A 24,390-nucleotide genomic window follows, 5' to 3' on the forward strand; every position below is an offset into this window, starting at 1 on the left:
AAGTTTGAGCCCATTTTATGAACAAAATAACCATACTAAAAATATGGAGTATAGTGGCATTCTTTTAAAAGTATGTTTTAAATTAAATACCACGGACAGCTAATAGAAAAATCAATAATACAGAAATAAAGGCACAGTGGCGTGTGTTTGGGGTGGGCTCGGCCTGAGGAGTGAGTGGCGGCGGTGGGGGAGTTCAGAGGTCAGATTGTTGTCTTTGTGCGAAGAGAGTGGAACTCGGATCACTCTCCCCTTTTCCCCGAGTCCTTTTTAAACTCTCCCCCGGGTTTCTACCCTCCCGAACCTCTCCCCACAACCCCAACCCTTCCCCTTGGCTCTTGGCTTCGCAGCAATCAGGTCAGTTTGATGAGGTGTTTGGTGTACTTTTCTGGAGCTAGTTATTAGGTACTGTGAAATAGATGAAAGAAGCGCGCCTAGTCGCTACATGCTAACAGGCCGCATAATGAGCACGCACTAATTTTTAGCTTGGCCAGCCTCGGAGTGCTTATTTACGTTACGGTTTTATAGCAATGCTGCCTTTGGGAAATGTCCACATTGGATGTCTGTTTATAATTACAACGTCAACATACATTTTAGCTTTAAAATAGTCAAATATGAAGTGGTTTGAAGAGAAATGTAGACGCGAGCTAAGCTAGCTTATAGCTCGCGCATGCTCCATTCATTTTTGTCAACACGCGAACATTACTTATAATGCTAAAATGTACGGAAAAGTGTAAACACGCCCTCCTTTCTGTTATGTTGGCAAGTCGGACTTTATTTGAATCTATTTTGGACACGACTTGCTTATTGACAAACATGAATTTTATGGCAAAGGATCAACTGGCAGTTTGTTGACAAAGTTGTCGAAGCTAATGATGTTGACCACCCGGTTAGCTTTACACGTCTACAATAAGACGTGTAAAAGATAGCAGCAAATATAAACCGCATATAATGAAAACTAACAGTATATCTATTAGCCTACATTTATTCTCTAATTTAATGGAGACTCATTTGCTCTACGTCTACAGCACAGGCTCTGTTTTAGGTTCTTCATGTGAGACCTGCGAGTGCTGTGGCCACACTCGCACTACACTTACCGTCCTAAAAATATGTTTATAAAATACTTTCTACTTTCATTCCTTTCTTTCAGTTCAAACCTGGTGAAGAAAGCTGCAGACATAAAGCTACACAACAGTTGCAGTCATGGACTCCGGTGTGATTGAAGGAGGTCTGAATGTTACTCTTACCATAAGACTTCTCATGCATGGAAAGGTAGAGTAATTTATCAGCTGCTTTTTATGTTTTGCAATGTTTGACATGTGTTCAAGGACAGAGTTCTGTGTAAATGTACTGAAACTATTAGACCCTGAGTATTCTAAACTCTGGTTGCTGAATGAAACCCTCGCTTGGCCTCAGTGTAATCCATTCCTTTCTATTTTAGGAGGTTGGAAGCATAATTGGAAAAGTAAGTGTGATTATTATTGGACTATAATTGCAATTCATTATTTTTCTGTGTAGCTCATAGAGGCATATGATCTGTTTTTGCACAACTTTTTTGTTTGTTCTTTATTGTAGAAAGGTGAAACGGTAAAGAAGATGAGAGAAGAGGTGAGTTGATTTCTTTGCTCATGGCATGTTTACTATGGTACCTTGCAAGCTTAAAGCAGCAATCTCTTATTTTTGTTGCTACTTTTGTTTTAGAGTGGGGCTCGTATCAACATATCAGAGGGCAACTGCCCAGAGAGGATTACTACTCTGGCAGGTCCAACAACAGCCATCTTCAAAGCCTTCTCCATGATCATTGAAAAGCTTGAAGAGGTACTTTTCCCCCTGTTCTCAAACTATTTTATGTTTTTTTTTAAATGCTAGTTTACTTAAGCCTTCTCTGCACTGTGCTTTTTTTTCAGGACATATGTAGCTCAATGACAAATAGCACAGCCACCACCAAACCACCTGTAACGTTACGCATAGTGGTGCCTGCCAGCCAGTGCGGTTCCCTCATTGGTAAAGGTGGCTGCAAGATCAAAGAAATACGAGAGGTAGACAACTTGACTTTGCTTTTCAGGGCAATCTTGTGGTTTATTGTTTGACCTGCCAGTTTTTAATTTCAACTGATTTTCTGGCTTTCAGTCAACTGGAGCTCAGGTACAAGTTGCTGGGGACATGCTTCCCAACTCTACAGAACGTGCCATCACAATTGCTGGCACCCCCCAATCTATAATCGAGTGTGTGAAGCAGATCTGTGTGGTCATGCTTGAGGTTAGTGGTCCCATAAAAGTGAAATAGATAATTGTGCCACATAAAGACTTCTCTTACAGTTTCCAGACTCTGTAATTTACCACCTGCAATCTATTATTTTATGTAGTCTCCACCAAAGGGGGTTACCATTCCTTACAGACCAAAGCTTTCAGGATCTCCAGTCATCTTTGCGGGGGGACAGGTAATTTAAGAGAGCCACTGAGCCCTTTCAATCTTTGTCAATTAAATTCTTTAGATTACATTTTCGTTGGACTCAATTCAAGTGCAACAATGAGGCCTACTGTAATCGTGCTTACACTTTGAAGGACTTCATTAAAAGCAGCTGATTCTTGGTTGATCAATTTTCTTTTTCTATGTTACAGGCATATGCCGTACAAGGACAACATGCGATTCCGCAGCCAGATGTAAGTGCGGCAGCCATTGTTACCGGACTCGTGTCTAGTACTTCATGATGTGTGCCCTCTCTGATCACCTCAGAATAGACTTTCTAGATCTTTGCGGGATTTAAACCCTGAAGCCCAAAGGCTAGTCCCGCATATTCCTTCATCTGTGGCCACAGAAGCAAAAGCCGCACTAGAATCAAACTAGAGGCCTCCTCCTGTAATGCAGAAGTGCAATGTGCTACATCTTTAGATTTCTGCCTAACCTCTGTGTTCTATGCTCTGTCCATTTGTCTTTTATTCCCTTTTTCAATCACGAGGTTCAGATGATTCTGAGTTAACTACGTAATATAGACGCTATTACAAAGATCCTGACAATGCTATCTTATTTTTAGATCCCGAAGCTCAAAACTAAAATCTTATTTGTTTGAAATGCTGAATCTTAAATTGGGCTGCCTTTTTTAGTCCATGTTAACTGATATTGATTGTTTTTCCTCTTCCTATGTTCCATTTCTGACATTTCTTTCCCTGCCTCCTCTCTCACTCTCAGTCTTCCTCTGCTGCTATTTCTCCACAGCTCACCAAGCTCCATCAGTTGGCAATGCAGCAGAGTCCTTTCCCCATTGCAACGAGCAATACAGGATATACTGGTACGCACTGGCACAAATGAAAATTTTCTCGTTGCTTCTGTTTAGTGATGGGCAGGGGGAAACATTTTTATTTAGTCTTTGTTTATTTGGTCGGGACAGTGCATGTTAATGAACACACATGGGATTCATGAGTGTTAACACGCCACACTGGATTGTAGCCATGAGCCATTTGTCGTCCCCCACTCGTACTCTCTTTAAGTTAAGTTGTACTTTATTAATCTCTTTAGAGAAATTTGTTCTCTGCATTTGACCCATCCTCAATATCGCTGGGCGACCTGTAGGAGCTCCACACAGAAAGGCCCCGTCCAGGTGGGAATCGAACCCTGGACGTTCGAACTGTGAGGCACAAGCGCTAACCGCTGTGTCACCGTGCTGCTGACCTCAAACACACTTCCACTTATCCTGGCCTATTTCACATGTTTCTAGTAGTGGAGGAAACCGATATAGACACAGAAAGGCCTTGTCCGCGGATCGAACCTGGGACCTTCTTGCTGTGAAGCACATGCGCTAGACCAGGGGTGGCCAACCAGTCAGAGACCAAGAGCCGAAATTTTCAACCTTGATCCTGTGAAGAGCCACAAAGGCCCCGACCATTAGCGAGATTCCGGGGCGGTCGTTTATTGTGATTAAATATAACGTGACCGTTTTATTTAATCACAATAAACTATAACTTTATGCCTTTTTCTTTCTTTTTTTTAATAATTGTGTTAGATTGAATGGTTTTACTCCTCAACAAGATTGAAATACATGTATATTAAATGACATTTTGGGCTTTCAGCTCTGACTGAGACAGAATTAGATTATTATTATTTATTTTATTTTTTTAATGCTGGGGTGTGTTTGTATGTGGGGCCCTGCCCACTGAGCCCCCTTCTCTGATTCGCCCCTGGCCTGTGCGCTCTGTGCCTGAAGCTTCGTCCTGACTGGACTGTGCAGAGAACGCACTCTAGGCTGCATAACGTTCATGAACTTTAACCAGGAGCCTCTGGACGACTGAGAGTCTGTTTTAAGTTGCATCTGTTACAGTTTCAGTCACATGTGAAAGAAAAGTCATGACTTTGCGTATTTCCGTGTTACGATGTCGCGCTTCGCATCATATGCTACATAAGAGCTTCGCTTTTTTCCATTTCCTAATTTTGATCTTTTTCTGTGAATATGTGGCCAAATTACATCAAATAAAGAGTAGCTGATCAGAAATCTGAAAAGCACAGAAGCTAATCCTAGTGCCACGATCTGCCTGCCTGTTGTTTAACCTACATCCCGCTTTGAGTGAGGCTGCACGAGCACCTTTTACACGCCGCCTCGAAAAGGAGAGAGATACGGACTCTCATTCATGTAGAGATGGAAACAGGGTCTGTGGGACTATGGTTGGATTTTTGGTCAAAGACTGTTACAGTTTATGGGAAATATTTACCAATTATTTTGCAAAGAGCCGCATTGTATTAAACATCTCCAATCATGCAAAGAGCCGCACTCTGATTGGCCAAGAGCCGCATGCGGCTCGAGAGCCACGGGTTGGCCACCCCTGCGCTAGACGCTTGTTTCGCTCTTCCTGAAGCAGATTGTTTCAAAGCACTGCACTGGAGCCTGTTTCACTACAGCTGGTCACGTGACCAAAGCGTCATTTCTCTCGATAAAGGCTTTGCTTGTCGTGTGTCAAAGCAACTCATTGGCTCAGTGCGTTTCAACGATGCCTGGGCTTGACAGTTTCGAGCAGTGATGCTTTAAATCACGGATGTTTTCGGGGCCTTTTATTTTGGCGATGTAAACCCCTTAGTGACAAAAATGGGCGGCTCTTCCCCCGTTTCCCATTTAACCACATTCATGTGGTGCAAGGCTTCAGTGTCTGGCCGTGGAGTGTAATCTACAGCAAATTAGCACTGACTGAAGTAAAAAGATTGCGCATTGATGTACTGCCTGGGAGCAGCAGAGCGGCAGGTGACTCAGTCGGCCCTGCCCACTGTAGCTCTGTGGAGCAAAGAACTATCTAATAATAATAAAATTACTTATTCATTGGCGTATGATTAGTCTGATCATTCAAACATTAAGCAGGTTATTTTTGTTGTTGAAACTTCTCACATCGATTTGATCGACTTGGTGCTGAAGTCGTGTTTATGAATAAAGTTTGTCTACAAGATTTCAGTGTTAAAACAGATTGAAGTAGCTTTGAGCCCACCCATCTTTACTTATGTTGTGTTATTTTGACCACATGACCTCAAGAGACGTACTGTATCTCTTCTATCTCATCAGGAATAGAGGCGTCTTCTCAAAACACCTCATCGATGACAATTTCAAACGACGTAAGGCAATATTCTCTTAAACCTCATGTTAAAGTGTCTGCATATATTTGATGAACTCTTTTCTTTAGCTCATTGGATGCATTATTGGACGCCAAGGGGCTAAGATCAATGAAATCAGGCAAATGTCTGGTGCCCAGATTAAGATTGCAAACCCTGTTGACGGGTCAACTGATCGCCAGGTCACCATCAACGGCACTCCAGCGAGCATAAGTCTGGCAGAGTACCTCATTAATGCCAGGTAAGTGAAAATAACCTTGTGGCGGATTCATTTTTGCGTTAGAAATCGAGTAAAGACATAGTGGCTGCTCTTTTATTTTTATTTTTTTCCCGACCTTAGTATCGGAATAAATGCTCTTGTTGTACCTTGTCAACTCGTAATGATGCTTGCACGCCTCTCCTCTCTTCTCACGTTGTTAACTTATATAATGCATTTGTCCTGATTGTTCCTAAATAATTGACTTCCTAACCCTCCCCACTTTAATCCCTACACGCACAAAACGTCATTGCTCACCAGCCTCCTGTGATCCATCCCGACTGTGTTGTCCCTCTCTCCTTGTCTCTCTCTCCACAGTGTAGAGTCCTCTAAACCTCCTCCCTCCTCCTCCTCCTCCTCGAACCCTGAACCGACCTCCGCTACTACCACCTCCACTATTACTACTACCACCACCTCCTCTGCTGCTAGCTCCACCTTGTCCTCCACCTGTGTGGTGCCCCCCTCAGCCTCCATACCTCTATCCTCCTCTTCCTCCACTGACTCCCTGCTTCCCAGCTCTCCTGCCTGTGTGTCGAGTCTCCTCAGTCTCAAGCCCCTTCCTCTCCTGGCCCTCCATGTTGTCAGCGGCAACAGTAACCCCACACACCCCACTCCCTCTGAGCCCAAAATGACTTCTGAGTTGAGTTCCAAGTCCAAAAGGCGAAGGCTTTCCCCTTATTAACGATGGAAGCTTAAGTCATCTACTACTACAGTACTGACCATGCTTTCGGTTGTCTGCACTCGCTTATGTTACAGGCTGGGCCATGCCATGCTTACTACAGCTCACTCGTTTAACTCAGCCTCAGAAGTGTTGGCTGCCATGTAAAATAGATACCTGTAGCTAAACCTGCCCTGTGTGACATGTTTTAAAAAGAAAAGAAAAATGCATGTTTACAATAGTTTTACTGATTTACTAAACTAAGCATTTCTTTTTGTGCAAACTGCTCAGGTAGCGGCTCTTAAAAGATGTCACATATTTTTATGAGCGAGAAAACTACGAGGTGTCCTGCTAACAATAGATCTATATTATGTATTTGGTTAACGTTCTGCCCTCAGGTACCAAGTCACCGAAAACATGCAGAAAAAGACATAACATTTAACAAATTAAAATGAAAATAATAGATTTACATCCGCCTTCTTTATGTAATATGCAAAAAACACATAGAGAGTAAGAAGTCAATTTAAAACTCGTCACAAAATGTCACTTTTATCAACGACATTTTACACACATGTAATTTTCTCTTTAGCCCATTGCATGTTGTTGCGTATTGTCCCTAGTTTATATCAGGTCAGTGTTTTTGTACTGGCTTCAAATTTTAAAACAATTTGGAATTTCTAACAATGCACTGTAATCGATGTATAGTGAGATTATTTGTGTATCTGATTGCATGCCTTTATTTTCTCTCGCTCCTTGGTCTCCCACTGTATCTCTTTTGTTTTTTTTAGGCTTTCCTCTGAGGCCACAGGATTGGCAACCAACTGATAAGACACCGTATCTGCACTAAATTTCACTTTTATACTATTGGTTATTTTAAAGCAGTCAATGCAACTATTCAAGAGTCTATTATATCATAGCATCTCATCTTTTTTAAAAATCATGTCAACTGTATTTATTTTGGTTTTGACTTTAGTGTACAGCTCAGAACAAAATTAAGGTTCTCCATTGTTCATTGTTGTTCATTTTCACCCATGAACTTGCCTTTAACTCTCCTATTTTGCCAATACAGATGATGAATATAGTTTGAAAAAGGCTTTTGATGTTTTCTGTACAGTCTTTTTTTGGGGGTGTGAGACGAAATTCATTTAAAAAAAAATTATAGTGACTGTTTGTTCTGTGTGTTCAAAGCTTGTTTTTACGGCCAGGTAGTTACAATAAAGTCTGTGTTTGTGTTCATTCTTGGATAATTTAGATCATCTTTTGTCATTTAAACCTAAGTGCTTGTATTACACTTGTGTCACTGAGATTATGTAGTTGTACATGCACTGTCACTGGTTATTTTACTTAATGGCAGACTGTTCTGACACTCATGAAAATGTGTTAAGATAATTTCTAATGTTTTTCTCTCAGCATGTCATTTTTGCCCCTCCATGGCATTCCCGTCTGCCCCTCATCTTTATCATGTGTTCAGAATATTTTTGCCTGGAAGAGGGAGGGTTTGGGGTTTGGCTCGGGGACGGAGAAGCTGAGGCTGCTCCTCGCTTTTTTTGTAAAGACTGATGTATACTAAAATGTTGAAATATTGTTTTAAATGGAGGAAATATTTTTTTTAACTACCAAAGGGGAGAAAATCCTTGACAGATCTGTCGTGCGATGCGGCTGAGGCATAGAGGTTATCATTTATGCTCTGGAAGTAGACAACAAATGAGTGAGATATCTCTAATTTCCTGCTCTGTGCTTTGCTGAACTCAGAAAATTATTGTTTTTGTTTACTTTTTTTTTATTTGCAGGAAAGAACGTTTGTGCACGTTTTTGAGACAGTAGATCTGGTTGCCACATTGTTTAAAAATACAGAATAAAGATGTGAAATGCTAGAAAGAATGAGTTTGTGTATTGAGAGGGTTTTAATGTTTTTGTTCATTATACAATTCAACAATGCATTAATTTCCATCCTTTCATATAATAATGTACAGTAATATAAAATCAGTTACGTTGGGGAGACACTAGGGGGCAGTCGTTTCTATTTTTCTGTCTTTTTTTTTTTTCTTTTGGCAAGGTTTTATTCCTCAAGAGGCTTTTGTAAACCCTTCTGCTAGTGAAAGAAGACAACATACTAAAAAGTAGCTGCTTTGGTAGCTTATTTAGTTTGAGCTAAAACACATTTTAACCTATATAGTGTTTCCCTATGTCCCCACATTGCAATACTTGTGGCCAGCGTTCAACCAGCCTCTGCATGAGACCAACAACACAGTGACACATAGAAGACATGTTGCTTTGTTGCTCTATATTTTGTTTCCAAGCTCAGATAATGACGGTAGATACAAAGATACATTCTAATAGCTCCAGGTCTTGAAGGTTAAAAGAACATCTATTGCCACCTAATAAAAAATCAGCACCATTTAAAGTATACAATGTTAACATTTTACAAAATTTGTTCTATTTTACAAGATCACTTATTTACATCGAGCTCTTAAAAGTGGCAATGGAGGAATGTAATAAATAAAATAGTTAAAAAATAATATATGTAAACATTGTATGAAATTGCTCAACAATTTACTGTAAACTATAAATAAACCAGTGCATAATGACAAAAATATCACATTTGTTCATAAATTAAGTGCAACCAGCAGCTGTTCATATTGACACTTAAGCAAACCCTGATATTCTGTGACAAACATTCTGTCATGTAAATAGAACATAACTTGGATAAATTAAAACACTAATGTAAAATGGACGGTGGTGTTGTATTTTTTTTTTTGTGTCAAAAGAGTTTCGCTGGACTTGATTTTCAAAGTTCTCGAGTTCTCGTGGCCGTTGTTCAAACTAGTGCACTCAGTAACGTGAGCGACCTCCAGTTTGTGGCGCTTTCGTGTGCAAATAATCAGAGCACATCTGGCTTTCTTCACTGACTCGTCTGGGTTTTGGTGATGGAGTCAGAGTGTACTGTTCACCAGTTGTTTGGTGGCTGGCCTGGGTCTCCACTGCAAGAGTGATCCAACTCTGTACTGTCGCAATCGGAGTCATCGTACAGGCCCTGGATTAAGACAGACAATTATCATCATCATTCATCTTATTCTAACCTCATACGAAACATTCAAATACATTAGAACAGTGTTTCCCAACCAGGGGTACGGGGACCCCTAGGGGTACTCAAGGACCTAGCAGGGGGTACTTGGAACTATTTCAGATTGAAAAAAGGGGAAAATGTAACACAATTCTTTTAATAAGAAAAGCTATATTTTACAGTAAAATGTGTTGCTTTGGGAGAATTGTAGGTTTATTTTGACTGCAACATTGTCCTTTTTCTTACAAATACCACTATTAAGTAATTACTTTCTAAATAAACGGTAACATCCTTGATGTAGGGGGTACACGGTTGACCACTGAAAGGCCAAAGGGGTACGAAGACAAAAAACGTTGGGAACCACTGCATTAGAATATTGTCGGAATACACTTTTTTCACATATAACCACATATTTCCTATATATTCCATGTTTTGTCTTACCTCATAGTTAAGGTCATTTGAAGCAAGCTGGCTCTTGACTTGTCTGAGCACTGCCTCTTTCTCAGACATTCCATCCGAGCCCAGTTGTGTGGGGTCAGATGGGTCTGCAGGGATCTCAGAGCCTTGGGACAGAAGGTCGTCACTCTTGTAGTCCAGACGCTCATCAGTGTTTGTGCTGACCACGTCTGGAGTGCCGCTGTGGGAGTGGTCCGTGGTGTTCCCCTCCTCACCGTCCGAAACCGATAAGTTCTCAGAGCTGAACGTAGACAGAGACTGGCACTTGGTCATGCTCACAGTGCGCCTACAAACGAGAAGCATATTCAGAACCGTGAAATAATTTGCGTTCTTTATCTTTTCAGAGTATTCAAAGGCCTTTGTAATACAGCTATCACTTGCAATATATAAATGATGGATTTACCGTCTCCGTGGCAGCTCAACTTCACTGTCCACTTCTCCCTCCTCTTCTTCAGATGATACTCCACGTCTCTGTAAAATATTGCCAGTATCATTTAGTTACAAGCCTGTGACATTAGAGTTAATTTTACACTTTTAATTAACATCTCACCTGACTACGTGTGACTGCTGCTCTGTACAAAAGTGCTGCAGGTGTGAGCCGCCGTTGACTCCGTGGGGAGCGCGTGATCACTGTCCCCTCCTCTTTATCATCAGCATCAAGTGGAACTCGAGTGCTCCCCAGCACTGAGCTCCTTCCAGCGGCCGCCCCTCTGCCGCACGGGGAGTCTGGACTGCTGGAAAAAGGTATTGATGCTGCATCTTCACTGGGCGTGTCACTGCGTGGTGGTGTTTCTACTAAATCATCTGTCGCTACTCCCACATCTACCCGCTCCTCCCGCCCCTCGGTCCGAGACTCCTCTAGCCCAGAGGCGCTCTGACTGCCCGCTCGATCCAGCCCCGTCTTCAGCTGCCCCTTCCTCCGACACTCAGCCTCCAGGGTGGTGGAGATGAGGTCAGGGCTAGAAGAAGACATTTTCTTCAGCAGTAGGTCGTGCTGGAGCCCCTTCAGTGCAGCACTACGATCCAAAAGTTGCTTGCTGCTGGGAACTGAACAGGTGGCACTGACCATGGCTAAAGAAGAGGAGAGAGTAGCCTTCAGCTGAGCTAGATCTCCACTACTGCCTTTGCCGGCCTTTCTGTAGCGAGGCTTTCCCCTGCGTGTCCTTCCAGGTGACGTGGAGCCCTTGCTAGGGATCGTGACCTGGGTCATAGATGAGTCTAATTTGGGGAGGATGACCTCAGACTTCAGTAAGTCAGGCCTGGTAAAAAAAAAGAAAGAAAGAAAATAATTCAGATTCCTATAGCCCTTTTTGTATTATGTATTTTTTTTTTACCTTATTTTACCATTTCTGTCATAACCAGTGATTTTTATTTGATTACAAAACTAATCTAGTGACAAATGCTTAGCTGGGCCATAAGGGAGGACAAAAGAGATGTGTTTCATATGAACTGACTGATATGTAATGATTGTTAAACTGGCTCACCTCTTGCTGTGTGATGGAAGTTTCTGGGGTACGTTGCGTTTCTTCATGAGTTTCTCCATTGAGTTGGAGGAGGCAGATTGTCTGGAACTGTGGTGTTTGAAACAGCCCGGGTATTTCTTGTCCAGCGACTGCTCCCTCCTGATGTCAACACAAAATCAGCGCACTTTAATAATCGCAACAAACTCGCTGTATCACATAGAGATCTGCTTTTCGTCCTGCATGTGAACTGCACTGAAGGAAATGTGAGTATGGTTCGTCATCAATCACGGTAGGAAAATTGTCCCTAAGATTTCCATTATTCACCGATCTTTATGTTTTTAAATGTGCGTGTTTTCTTGTCGCACTCTGAGATTCCCTGAATGAAGAGTGTGTTGGTTTAGTATTATTATTATAAATCTAATTTTACTACATTACAGGCTGGCATTATTGTACATGAGTACCTTCTGGTGACGTCCATATTGATCACTTCCCAATCTCAAGGAATAAAGTCTGCATAATTTTAGTATGTAGGTAGCAAACTGCAATACATCCATGTTGTAGGCGCTGTGATTGTGTTTTCAAAGTTGTGATGTTATTACGATTAACTGTGCTGCCTAACAAGGACATTCCAATAACACTAGCCAAATGCAGATGTTCATTTTAAGATTTAACTCATAATTGTCTCGAGACACTTTGTAGACCAGCTGTTCCTCTTACATCTGAACTATGTCCCAGATTTTGAGCTCACATAATATTTAGTATAAAGTAAGACAATATGGGCCTATGATAATACACATTTTGACACAATAAACCAAAGCTAACATTTCCCTTTGCTGACTCAAGATAAGCAAAATTGTCCCTCTCCCCCAAGAAAAAGAAGAAGCACTTCATTGATACTGTAAGTGTTGTTCTCATACTTGAACAGCTCCTTCTCCTTGATCTCCAGCTGTAGCATGATGGCGTTCAGCTCCATGTACAAGTTGTTGGCACGTTCCAGTTTCCTCTCGTAATGCTCTCGGATGTCAAGGGCATGTCTGAACAGCAAGAAAAAAAAAAATGACTTTAATTTTTACACTACTACATCATGCTCATCACTTAGTGTAAAAATGGCGCCTGGGCTGTATTTTATATTCATTGACGGTGAATTGCCTTTGTCTGTGTGACGCACTCTGGTGCGGTCATGTATGAGTGCTTGTGAGAGCAGATGGAGGCTTGTAGCGAAAAGGGCTTTGAGTGCCCGCACTGCAGCCAAGGGGTGATATAAAAGCAGTCATTTCACACTACAGGGACCGTACCAAAACAAAACATTATTATTTCCAGCTGTGCAATAGGACATGTTGGAATAAAGTACCTGAGTTCTTCCCTGCGCCGTTTGATCAACTCCTCGTCCAGTCTGTGGAGGCACGTCCCTTCGGATTTGATCTGTTCAAAGTGGTGCCTGACTTCATCTCTCCACTCCACCTGGCCCGGGACACAAACAACACAATTCTCGAAAAACTGTCCATCAAAACACTCTCCTCAGTTTTCGGTTTTAGGTAATCACTGTAGAATTATTATCTGAAATGTCCATTATTTCAGTATCGCTCCATAATAAAATAGACATAATCAATCTAGGAGAGCGGCGTCATGTACACCAGTGAGATAGAAACCATATACCCGTCAGATAATAATCAATACATACAGACGAATAACATAAACCAACATGACGGGAGCACGAACACAAAAATGCAGCGTGGGCACATCTGCGAGCACACAGCGGGGGCATGACATCTGATACCTGTCATATCGAAGGACAAAGGCAGTCAAATCCCTATGCATGTCTATGTGAGGGTGCGTGCGCGTGAGGGATGGTCTTATTAAGCTAATGGACTTGCGTGGCGTGTGCACTCTTGTGAGTCTCCAATCCCCGGTTCTCCCCCACGCGCTCTGCTCTGCCATTAGGGCAATCAATACACTCCAACAGCAAATACTTCTTTCTAACGTCACGAGAAAAGAAAAAATCCATTATGGGGCAGTGGCGTAGGATGCTGAAAAAGGATTACAGATTGCAGAGCTGAGGAATATACTGCAAATTACTGTGTATTACTGTGTATGGCCAAATCGTCATTATCGAAATATTAGGTATAGCAAGAAGCCATTTTTCCAAACACAGCCTGAAAAAATGGCAAGGTAACCTATAAATGAGCAAAAGTTCAGTTTCACTCATTTCTTTCCTTGCTTAAATTGAATGGAACATACTGTGAGAGAGAAAAAAACTGCAATAATATCACAATAATCAAGCCCTGCGCTAAAAGGTGGGGGTTTGAGATATGAAAGTGTTTTATGTGTGTATAAATTGGCCATGCCTGAGTTATAAATGGATTCGTCATTTCGCATGGCTGAGTAAACCTGCCGCATTTCCTGCACATCAATACTTTTTATGTGTCCTTCAGCTGCTTGGGGTGAGGAGGTCTGTTTTGTCTTTTTCTTCCCAACCCCCATCCAATTAAAGGGAGACACGCGCACACACCCTGCTACCCCGGCAACACCGACCGTCCCGATCACGCCTTGATATGATGGAGGTGGAAATGGGGCTCGCCTTTGACCAGAAATCACTATTTTAGTCAGACAGGTTGGTGGGGCTGAGGCGGCGGCAATAATATGTTGTGACTGAGGGGACAGGTATTATTAGTGAGCTCCCGAGAGCACTGGGGCCACATCGAAGCCTCGTAGTCCTGTGGTGCCCATAGTTACAGCAGCCAACTGGAAACAAAGCTGAGGTTTGACAGCAAAATGACTGAATGTGCAGCTGACAGCCAATTTGTAACCTAATTTTAGATATGTTTGAGGTCACTACATCCATCAAAGTGAGTATAATTTCCTCCTCGGGCTACTGCACACATGTTTAGTTTAATTATCACCTGGCAAAACAGAATAAATCACAAACCTTTCTTACAGTTACTAGTCGAATGTACAGTAGTCGTGCCACTAATGTAGATTCATAATTGCTATGGCAACGGTGGTCATATTCTAACTTTGTACCCTGTGATAACACAAACACATTTTACCTGTGACTGAAAGTAGGTTTCTTGTGGGGTGGATAAGATGTCTGCAGATGCAATATCCAGATGCAAAAGAATCTGACGAAATGATGGTCTGTTTCTTGGCTTGCAGTTCCTGTTAACAGATAAAAAGAAGTAAAATGTGATTACAGGGCCACTCATGTGAATATTAGTATAGTATACCTTTGTTACAGTATAAAGTAGAATAAATAATAAGCTATCCACAAGTATGTATTACCACAGTTATTCATCTAGCCCAGGGGTCTCCAACAGGTGAGCACAAATTCCCGAGTATGTAAAAAAAAAAAAAGTAAGTCTCTGGCGCATTCCTGTGCGACATTATGATTTTTTTTTTAAATAACCAAAATGGTCACACCAGCCTGAGCGGGCATCTTAAATAAATAAAAAAAAGGAAAGGAAAGAATTCCACACGTGTCGAGCAGAGAGCACTGATATAAGAAGAGATCAGGCTATAAACAACACATTATAGCCATGTGGTAAATGGACAGTCTGTTCTGCAATAGCATCTTACCACCACCAAGTGTGGAGTGAATAACTAATGACTACTGTGTAGAAGAAACTTATGATACAGCTTGTAAAGCGCAATACAAGTCCAAGCCATTTTTAATAGACTACAGTCCTGTCAGGCTCCTCAATAGTATTTTCCCAATTAAACATATTTCAATGGAGCTTTTGTCAACACTTTTTTGCCAGCAATGCACTTCCGATATATTTTGGCCCCCAGTGAAATTTACTTGTAGACCCCTGATCTAGCGCCTTCCCATCTGCTCACCAGCACTGCCTCAGAAGAAGCTTAAAGCTGTCGGGGCAGCCTTCAGGTATAGGCAGCTGCAGACTGTTGTTGCCCACCCCCCAGATGATCGCCGAAGAGTCCACGTCTTTATAGGGCACCTCTCCTGTTAACATCTCCCACAGCACGACACCGAACGACCTGCGGAGAGAGGACACACATACGCTCAGTTGAACTGACATGGAGTCAACAGATCAAAGGCAGAGCTCTGAAATGCCAAACTTTTATGTTTGCGGATGGATCCTTTACATCCAGTGCAGAGCTCCAGGCCAATATTTTGGGTTGGTTGCACAAGTGCATTCTTCATGTAGGTGCATTGTGACACAGTTTAGGGTGTACCACTTCATTTCACCTTCTTTAACCATATCCTATCATTTAAAATTAATTAGGAACCTTTTAAGGAAAAATAGATTTTTGGCCTGCATTATTTTAAGCTACTAGTCTCTCATAGACACAAAAGAATATTATTGTAACAATAGATTTTTTGACATCAGTAGCTCAATACAACTAATATGACGAGGAAAGAATACAATCTCACATCATGAACAGTTTCAAAACAAATCTAGTGGCAGATATTAACATCCATAACATAGAAACAAGAGATCATAATTTTCTTGAGTGCCACTGTATTTGCACCTCAATAACTATAGCAGTCCTTGCGTCTGTGTTTCGTCCGGGCACACCCATGGGAGGGTAACCAAGGAAAATGTTGGTGGGCCCAATCGCCATAGCTACGATGTACAGTAACCAAGGTGATAACTTCACTGCATCACACACAGAAGAGGTGTGTGAAGTCATGTTTGCATACATATTTTTAGACCCACCCAGTCTTGTTGCATGTCACTGTATGCACATTTTATTTAACAAGTATGTGTTAAAGTATATAAAATATACTGTACATATGGCGAGGGAGTGGATGGACAAATAGATAAGACTTTATATCCCGAATTGCCATAAATTCTGTTTAAAAATCATATCAACATACTCCACAACAACACAAACATACATAATCGTATTTGAAATGAAATTTGCAACACACACTAAAACCTTCCCTATAAACTTAAGACCGAGGTCTTATTGCAGTGGAATAACCACAGTATGTAAGTTAATTCATTACATCTTTCAGCACATGTTTCATTTTGATATTGAACAAATTTGACCGTCAATAAGCGATTAGCATAAATGTATAGAGAAAGCCTACAGCGCAGTATTTACTTCCTTATACATCAGAGGCTTAATTTTATTTCACTTCTAAGCTAATGCACAACTGGCCCCAGGCCAAACACTCCTTGGGCTTGGAAGGTTATTGCAGCCCCTCTTGAGCACTGCAGCATCTGGCAAATCAATTATTAAATTACCCAGCGTTCCTTTCAGGACATAGAGGGAGAGCGATGATGAAGACTATAGGGTAAGAGAGAGGGGGGAGACAGAGGAGAGAATGGGTGTAATGGTTGTGTTCAGGACATCCATCTGATATGGGGCCTATAGAATGTCATGTAATGAGATATTGCACAATACTGTATGGATTTTCTGTAAATAAGCTCTCCCGCTTTATACTGTAGTAGCTGTGACTAATGATATTTGAATTAAAGATAGGTGATAAATATCCAAAGGAAATTACTCATAACTTTAGCTGTATTGGAAATGAAATACAAATGTGTGAATCTGTATCTCGTGTGTTGGCAGATAACTCTGATTTACGTTTGGTTGTATTTAGCTCCTTTACTGTTTTTAGTCAGTTTAGTCTATTTTAACTTTATGTTGAGTTTTTCTTACACTTTATTTGATTTGGAAACCACTTTGGGGCAGTTCTGTCTGTTTAAAAATGAACTTGACCTTGACTACAATATAGTATGTTGTAAAGTGTTACGTACCAAATATCCACTTTTTCAGAGACGGGTTCATTGCGTATGACCTCTGGTGCCATCCAGGCCACTGTCCCAGCAAAGGACATCTTGGTGCTCTTGTCACTGAGCTCTTTGGACGTGCCAAAGTCAGAGATCTTCACTGCATCGTCATAGGTGATCAGCATACTGCAATGACACATTCAATTACATTATCCGTCCACATAACTCTTCTCTTGAACGATAAAGATTTGGAAAACTCACTTTGGTGACTTCAGGTCTCTGTGGATGATTTTGTGCAGGTGGAGGTAGTTCATGCCCCCCGCGATTCCCATGGCCCAGTCCATGAGCAGAGAAGGGTGGATTTTCCGTCCCGCGCGTAATACCTCGTACAGCTGGCCTTGTGCACAATACTCCATAAGAATGCAGTAACACGGCGCTTGAGTGCAGATCCCCCTGAAGACGTAAGTAGGTGATTAGAGCTTTGAAAGGCCAGAATGATGGGAGAGAGTATTGATGTTTTGCACTAACTTGAAGGTGATGATGTTGGGGTGTTTGAGCTTGCGAAGGTGCTTGATATCCGTCTCTTTGATGTTCCTCACTTTCTTGACAGCCACTTCCTGTCCGTGCAGTTTGCCGAGGAACACCGCGCCCTGGGCTCCACTGCCCACCCACTGAAGGTCTGAAATCTCCTCAAAAGGGACCTCCCAAGATTCTGGGAAATAGAAATTGAAGAGTTAAGAGTTAAGAGGAATTGATGCTCACATTATTTACTAATTCAGTTTTTTTTAAATATTTTATCATGATGCAAATTAAACTGTATTTATTTAATTATGAATGTAATTACTAGCATAGGCTAAATGGATACAGCTCAGCATCCTCTGTATAAAATCAAGCATGCAAGTGTGCTTGACTTTTATTGTTCAGTGACAGCAAACACTCTTACAATGAGCTTTGATATGTAAATCTGTTAATGATATGAGCCCTTTTAATTACCCGAAACAGTTAGTGATAACTGGTTGTAAACAAACCCTTTATTGACATGAAATAAATGCAGCCAGTGAGACTCTATCAAAGCTGGAAAAGGTCCATGCCAGACTAATTTATTAATATCTTTAAAAGCTTTGAGTGCTGGGTGTTTTTGGCCCACACAACTGACCAACAAGGTCTGTGTCTAATTTCAACTTTGCCACTAACATAACACATTTACATTTGTTTATAAAAAATACTGGACAATGACAAATCTATTAAATAAACTATGATATGTCTATATTTTAAATGGGCTTTACTTATTTTTGCTTTATTCTATTTCAGGTGGTGAATAAATGCACCCAAAGAACTGCCACTTGGTTAAAATAAACAAGCTTAAATATTCAAATAATAAATAATAAATTACATTAAAAAAATAAATCAACACGTGCTTCTGACTTTGCTCTAATTCATCTCGTTCACTATTTGAACCTCACCTCAACCTAAGCACTCAGGATGTACAGTCACACAGGCAGGGAACTGTAATCTCTTGTGGCTAATTCTCTCTCAGCCTCTTAAATCCTGCTTAGTGCCTTTGTGGGGGCGCCATGAAACAGGGGTCCAACACTCGAGAGGGGGGGTCAAGGCAGAGATGGGATTTGAGGGCCTAATGTTGCCAAGTAGCGAATAAGAACCCAGAGAAGCTTGTGACGATAGCGACGAGGAAAGCGATGTACGTGTGTGCCTGTAGAGGAAATGCGAGAGGGAGGTCCCAAAGGGGCAAAAAAGGGGGTCCATGTGGCCAAAGACAGACTGTTAATACAGAGAAAATATATAGCCCTGCTCCACTGCTGCTCCTCACCCCGGGACAGAAGATGACTCCATTTATCACATTAACAAGACGCACGCTATAAATGATTAATATGCTGGGATTGATTGAGAACTCATTTCAAAACAAGCTTTTAAAACACACAAAATAAGACACTGTGTGAAGACTGCACAGTTCTGGACATGTCAAGACATATTTGTCGAGGTCTAAACTATAGGGTTAAGTTTTATACATGATAAATCCTAATGAGGGCAGATTGTTAAGATGTCTTTGGGTTTGTTTTCCATTCGATTGTGCAGCTCTACATTGTCCATTGCCACTTTAAATCCTTTAATTCCTAAACTTTTCAGGCCGGGACCCCCAAAATGAGCCTACCATGTTAACAATCCAATACTGATGTGTGAGCGAGAGTCTGAATGGGTGCGCTGAGGGTCCTTGAGTATCTAATGTAAGTGGAAAAGTGCTGTAAAAAAATTGAGAGACCATTTACCAATTGACTGGTAATTTAGAAATTGTTTATCATCATCTGGACTATAGATACATAAGTGTCCTGTATAAAGAGGGGTTTATCACAAAGACATTATTAAGTGGAGATTTTGATGATTAATACATTCATAAATATTCTCTGTTGAAAATTCCCTGTCCCTATATTTGACTGTATTTACTTTAAATATAAAAAATGGTGGGCAAAATAGAAAAAAAAATCATATACTGTAGTTACAATATTGTTGTTGACGTCTAAAATAATGATTAGTTGCACTCTAGCACATGACTGCAAAAATCAATATAAGGCTGATAGTGGTTTGCTGTCCTGGTTGTCTTATGTACCTTTCAATCACAGCTACAAAACGGCCTTTGTGCTATGAAAGGCTGCCAATCACGAAGCCTTTATATTTTCTCTTTTACAATATCCGTTTTGCCTCCTATCATGTGTCCTTGTGGCGCAGATGGGCTGGCAGCGATAAGGGCAGAGAATAAAGATGGGCACAATGAGGCGAAAGCAGGCGAGGGCTGGACAGGCTCAAGTCAAGGAAAGGCGTTAAACTGGGACATTTATGGCTGCCGCTCTATTCGTTCTTATAAATTTCGGTATCTCATGTCACGGCAAATTAATGTTTAATAAAAACTGGAGGATGAATTGTCTGTGTGTGTGCGTGCGCGTCTGTGTCAGGTTTTGCGTTAATAGAGATGAGAGGCACGGGGTCAGAACGTGACCATGCATAATTCATGAGGCAGATTTGGCAGGGGGAGTCCCGAGGGAGCGCAGTGCTATTGTAGTGGCTGCAGACATAAACAACACAGCGTCACGGGGAGCTAGTTGGATTGCGGGGGTGGCAGCAGTGGTAGCGGGAAGTGGGTAAAAAAAAAGATGCGAGGGGGTTGGGGGGGGGGGGGCTAATATCAGGGGAACAAGCGTGGAGCCTTTTGCAGCTTTGATAGAGTCTCACTGGCTGCATTTATTTCACATCAACCAAGGGTTTGTTTACAGCCAGTTTCCATTAACTGTTTCGAGTAATTAAACAGGCTCATTTCACAAACAGATTTGCATTTCAAAGCTTAATGTGAGTTTAAAAAAAGATGGTGTTCGCTGCCACTGCACAATAAAAGTCGACATACTTGCATGTGTGATTTTATGCAGAGGATGTTGAGCTATATCCATTTAGCCTATGCTGGTTACTGCATTGATGAACACGTTCATCATATAGTAGCATGAATGATGGTGTTTGTTTTGTTTTTTAAAGTGAGACTTTAAGGAAATAAGTAATATAGTACATTAAAGGGACTATACAGAGTTTAAAAATGTTAAAATTATGTATTTTCCTCCCCTACATGTTCCAGCCCTATCCTAGTGTGTAGAATGAGCCCAGTCCTGTTCACCACAACTGCCTCTAAAGTCCTGCACTCATGAAGTTGTTACTTCGGGTCTGAATTGCCATCATGCACGAGCTTAATATAGAAGGTGCAGTTACACATATGACCTGAGGTGGCAGAAGTGAGTATAAAATGGCCAACTTGCATCTAGTCCCTTTAAAGGGGCTGGAAGCAGGTTCGCCATTTTATACTCACTACTGCCACCTCAGGCCACATGTGTAACTACACCTTCTATATCAAGCTCGTGGATGACAGCAATTCGGGCCGAAGTGACACATTTTTGAGTGACCGTACAGGATTTTAGAGGCAGTTGTGGTGAACAGGTCTGAGCTCATTCTACACATTAAGACATTGCTGGAACATGTAGGGGGAGGAAAATACTTAATTTGAACATCCTTATAGTCCCTTTAACTTGGATCAGAATATTTCACAGAAATTAAAATTCCGGTTTGGCTCATTGCCTTTATGCCACAAGAAGCAGTGTTTATTGGTTGACATTTATCAACCACCATTTGTCTAATCGATGCAATTTGTGCAAACACTACTAGCAAATGGATTGTGCTATAGACATAAAACCGAACATAGACATAATTAGTAAAACAAAAAACTTCTCTGCATTTAAAATAACAATGTTTTAACTTACCATCCAGCCCATGTTTGTGTTCAGTGGAATAAGCTTTGCCAATCATAGTCCAGACTGGTCGCAGACACCCAAAGAGCCCCTCCAGAAAGCCCCCGCCCCCTCCACTCGACTGACACTGCAGCCGGGCCCCGTCCCCTGGGCTTCGGACCATGGTATAGTCCATGTCCTGTGCCTCTCCCTCTGTCCTGCCAGGACTCCCATCATGGTCGTGAAGTTTCAGAACACTGTTGGCAAAGTGCTCATGCTGTTCCTCGCTCGGAGAGTGATTATGTCCAGTATGTCCCTCACCCCCTCCTCCTTGCTCAACCGCACTTCCTGTATCAATGGACAGGACGTTACGGAGGACACACTGGGTTGGAGTAAGGTCCATTTCTGGGGTACATGGCGTCTCTGCGTCCAAGCGGCGAAAGGACGGCGGGTCTGAGAGAGGCGAGTTGAATCCGGACAGAGACGGAGAAGGTGCACGCTGCTCATGAAGGAGCGCCATGACAGTCTGTGCTCATCCAATCAGCCTGGAAACTGGGGGACAGAGAGAGAATGGAAGAAGGAAATTGTTTAAGCCAAATCTAATTTAAAATGATTTTTGTCCCAACAGATGATACCGATGTCAAAAAAGCTGGGTTTGGAATCAATATAAAGGGTATACAACACCTTGAATGGTTGACTATTTACAGCTCTTATGAGTATAAATTGTCGCCGTAGTTATTTAATTAATGTATTTAAAAAGAGTGATGGTTGGTCTTAATGACTATAAAACCAACAAATTAACAATCAACTGTCAACATTTCAAAGATGGTGGCATGGGTTTCAACAATAGGCAAGGGATTAATGCACAAGTGTAACTACTGAAACATCCAATATTGCAATGAACACGTTTTAAGGTTACACTTCTATACAGTAGTCTATTTCTTGAGGAAAACAAGGTATTTGAAATATAATGCCAGTGGAAGTCTAAAAATGTCATTATTTTATGTTCAAAGCATTGGCACCAGGAAATTGAAAATGAATCATTTCTTGTCAGTCTTTTGAAGTGAATCAGGTATTCCCTGCTGAGTGTGACAAGCTACTTGAAGCAGAACAACCTTGATTTTAATGGAAAAACCACTATGCAAAGATGCCACGGCTGCAGCTCGCTTCACCAGCCTCTGAATATTGTCACAAACAAGACCATAAAACTAGGTTGCTTTTCATTTCCAATTACAATTAAGAGCAAGAACTATGCCCATCTGCTTGTTGTAGACTAAAAATAGACACAAATGGCTGTTTTGCAAATGGATGTAGTGACGTGAGTGGCTTAACTGAAAAACAAACAAACAAAACATGCGGATTAGTTGAAAGTGGTGAAAACTAATAAATAACAGTAACAGGCCTAGATTTCTTTAATTGAACTTAGAGCTTTATGTTGGAAAATGGTGGAGTATAATACTAATCCAACCGTGTCTTTAATATACCTGTATTCTATCACTAAAATCTCATTCTATCCCAAGACATAAAACTCACAGCTGATGACTGATCTAAAACCAGTGGCTCCATTAAGAAAGCTACAACCTCTCCGTCTTCCAAAAATGCCCAAGCCTTGAGAGAGAAGCACCAAGACACATCTGCTGTCTGTGCAATCATTTATCATTCACATCCCAGCGATTCTCTCTTGAAAACAGAGCTTCTTTCCTTTCAGTGCATTTCGAGGAGGCATCAGCTGGGAGCGCTGGCTGTGCTTGGTTACAGGCCACTGCATTGTGGATGGAGGTGGCGAAGGCGGGGGGGGGGTTTGTGGTGCGCATCCCTCTTTACACATCAAATACACACGACTGCGCGCATCGGCGACGTACCAGTAAAGACGAACGTGCAGGCGAAAACAATATCGGTGCTAAAAAAAAGGGTATAACGATGAGGGTGTCGTGTCCTACCTTAATGCTGACAGTCCATTTCCTACGATGGAGGTTTATCAGACTGAGCGACAGGATGGGCGCTTTGCGAGATCTTGGTCCTTTTTTATTCCGCAGTGCGTCGCTGGAAACGTAATCTCCACCAATGAACACGATGATTTTCACGGAAAGGTTAGCTTTTTTGCTGCTACTAAACCGCCCAGTTGTCCATTCTCCACTGACAACGCGTCGTGCGCACGCTCTAGCATTTATACGTCTATCTCACCTATAGTAAACAGCACCGGAGAGGAGAGAGAGGATGCAGAACGGGGAGGGATGCAGCGTGCGGCCCCGTCCAATCAGAGCGCGCATTGGCATGTGACGCGCCGAGTCTGGCGATGGGACACGGGGCAGGTGAAGTATACTTTGCGCGCGAAATGTGGAGCTACTTTTACGCACGGGAGGGGGGGTCGACTGGAATGCACGGTTCTAGATATGATGTCATCCCCCGGGCGCGCAGCATTTGACAGGACATCGTCTTGCAAATCCCCTCCAAAACCTATTAACGACCGCTGTACATTGGTGCATAAGCTGCTACTATCCCGTCTGTCACACACACACACCAGGTCGTTTTGTACTTCAATCTCCACTGACCCAGATAGTTGTAGTGGGACACAAGACCTAAATGGGACTTTCCCCAGGCGCGAGTTTTCCCTTTGTGATTTCAATTAACCTGAATCAATGAAAATATCCCTTAAATCTGTCACTGCAATATCTGCCTCTGCAACAGACTCTGTGACATAACATCAAAACAAGTTGTCAACCAAATCAAGTCAAAATGAGGAAACCAGCTGTCAGTTCTTCAAGTTCTTCGTCTATGTTCCCAAGAAGAAGAGAGAGTCAGAGTGTTATAGGCCCATGTAGGTCTATGGAGCAGCTGAGGCTCATATTTACAGAAGGAGTGTTAATGATTGTCGCGCCATGACCCTTTTTTTTGAGAGCCAAATCTAAATCCAGTCTTTATCTCCTAGATTAT

General features: G+C 41.8%; 2 protein-coding genes across 5 annotated transcripts; one reads left to right on the forward strand and one right to left on the reverse strand.

The window, feature by feature from the left end:
- The first annotated feature begins 180 nt into the window (after positions 1–180).
- On the forward strand, positions 181–9,413 carry LOC306979367 (poly(rC)-binding protein 2-like). 4 transcript variants are annotated; one of them, XM_079578269.1, is made up of 13 exons: positions 181–354; positions 1,148–1,269; positions 1,439–1,462; positions 1,573–1,605; positions 1,699–1,815; positions 1,905–2,036; positions 2,128–2,256; positions 2,363–2,437; positions 2,619–2,660; positions 3,187–3,286; positions 5,537–5,586; positions 5,655–5,824; positions 6,158–7,277. In XM_079578269.1, the coding sequence occupies exons 2-13, from the start codon at positions 1,201–1,203 to the stop codon at positions 6,519–6,521; spliced, it is 1,305 nt and encodes a 434-aa protein (XP_079434395.1). In that variant the 5' UTR covers positions 181–354; positions 1,148–1,200; the 3' UTR covers positions 6,522–7,277. The 4 variants fall into 4 exon arrangements, with proteins under 4 accessions (XP_079434395.1, XP_079434396.1, XP_079434397.1 ...); XM_079578270.1 differs by having other exon boundaries at positions 182–354; positions 3,214–3,286; XM_079578271.1 differs by lacking the exon at positions 6,158–7,277 and adding an exon at positions 7,286–9,413 and having other exon boundaries at positions 187–354.
- Positions 9,408–23,647, reverse strand: LOC306979366 (mitogen-activated protein kinase kinase kinase 12-like). The gene is made up of 14 exons (XM_079578268.1): positions 23,397–23,647; positions 21,490–22,008; positions 17,708–17,891; positions 17,441–17,632; positions 17,207–17,365; positions 15,315–15,473; positions 14,528–14,636; positions 12,832–12,941; positions 12,398–12,514; positions 11,502–11,639; positions 10,568–11,276; positions 10,421–10,488; positions 10,003–10,303; positions 9,408–9,531 (listed from the first exon to the last, which is right to left on the reverse strand). The coding sequence occupies exons 2-14, from the start codon at positions 21,974–21,976 to the stop codon at positions 9,445–9,447; spliced, it is 2,820 nt and encodes a 939-aa protein (XP_079434394.1). The 5' UTR covers positions 21,977–22,008; positions 23,397–23,647; the 3' UTR covers positions 9,408–9,444.
- Positions 23,648–24,390: the final 743 nt, after the last annotated feature.

This window comes from Gobius niger (genome assembly GCF_951799975.1).
Source record: "Gobius niger genome assembly, chromosome: 20".
NCBI classification, from domain to species: Eukaryota; Metazoa; Chordata; class Actinopteri; order Gobiiformes; family Gobiidae; genus Gobius; species Gobius niger.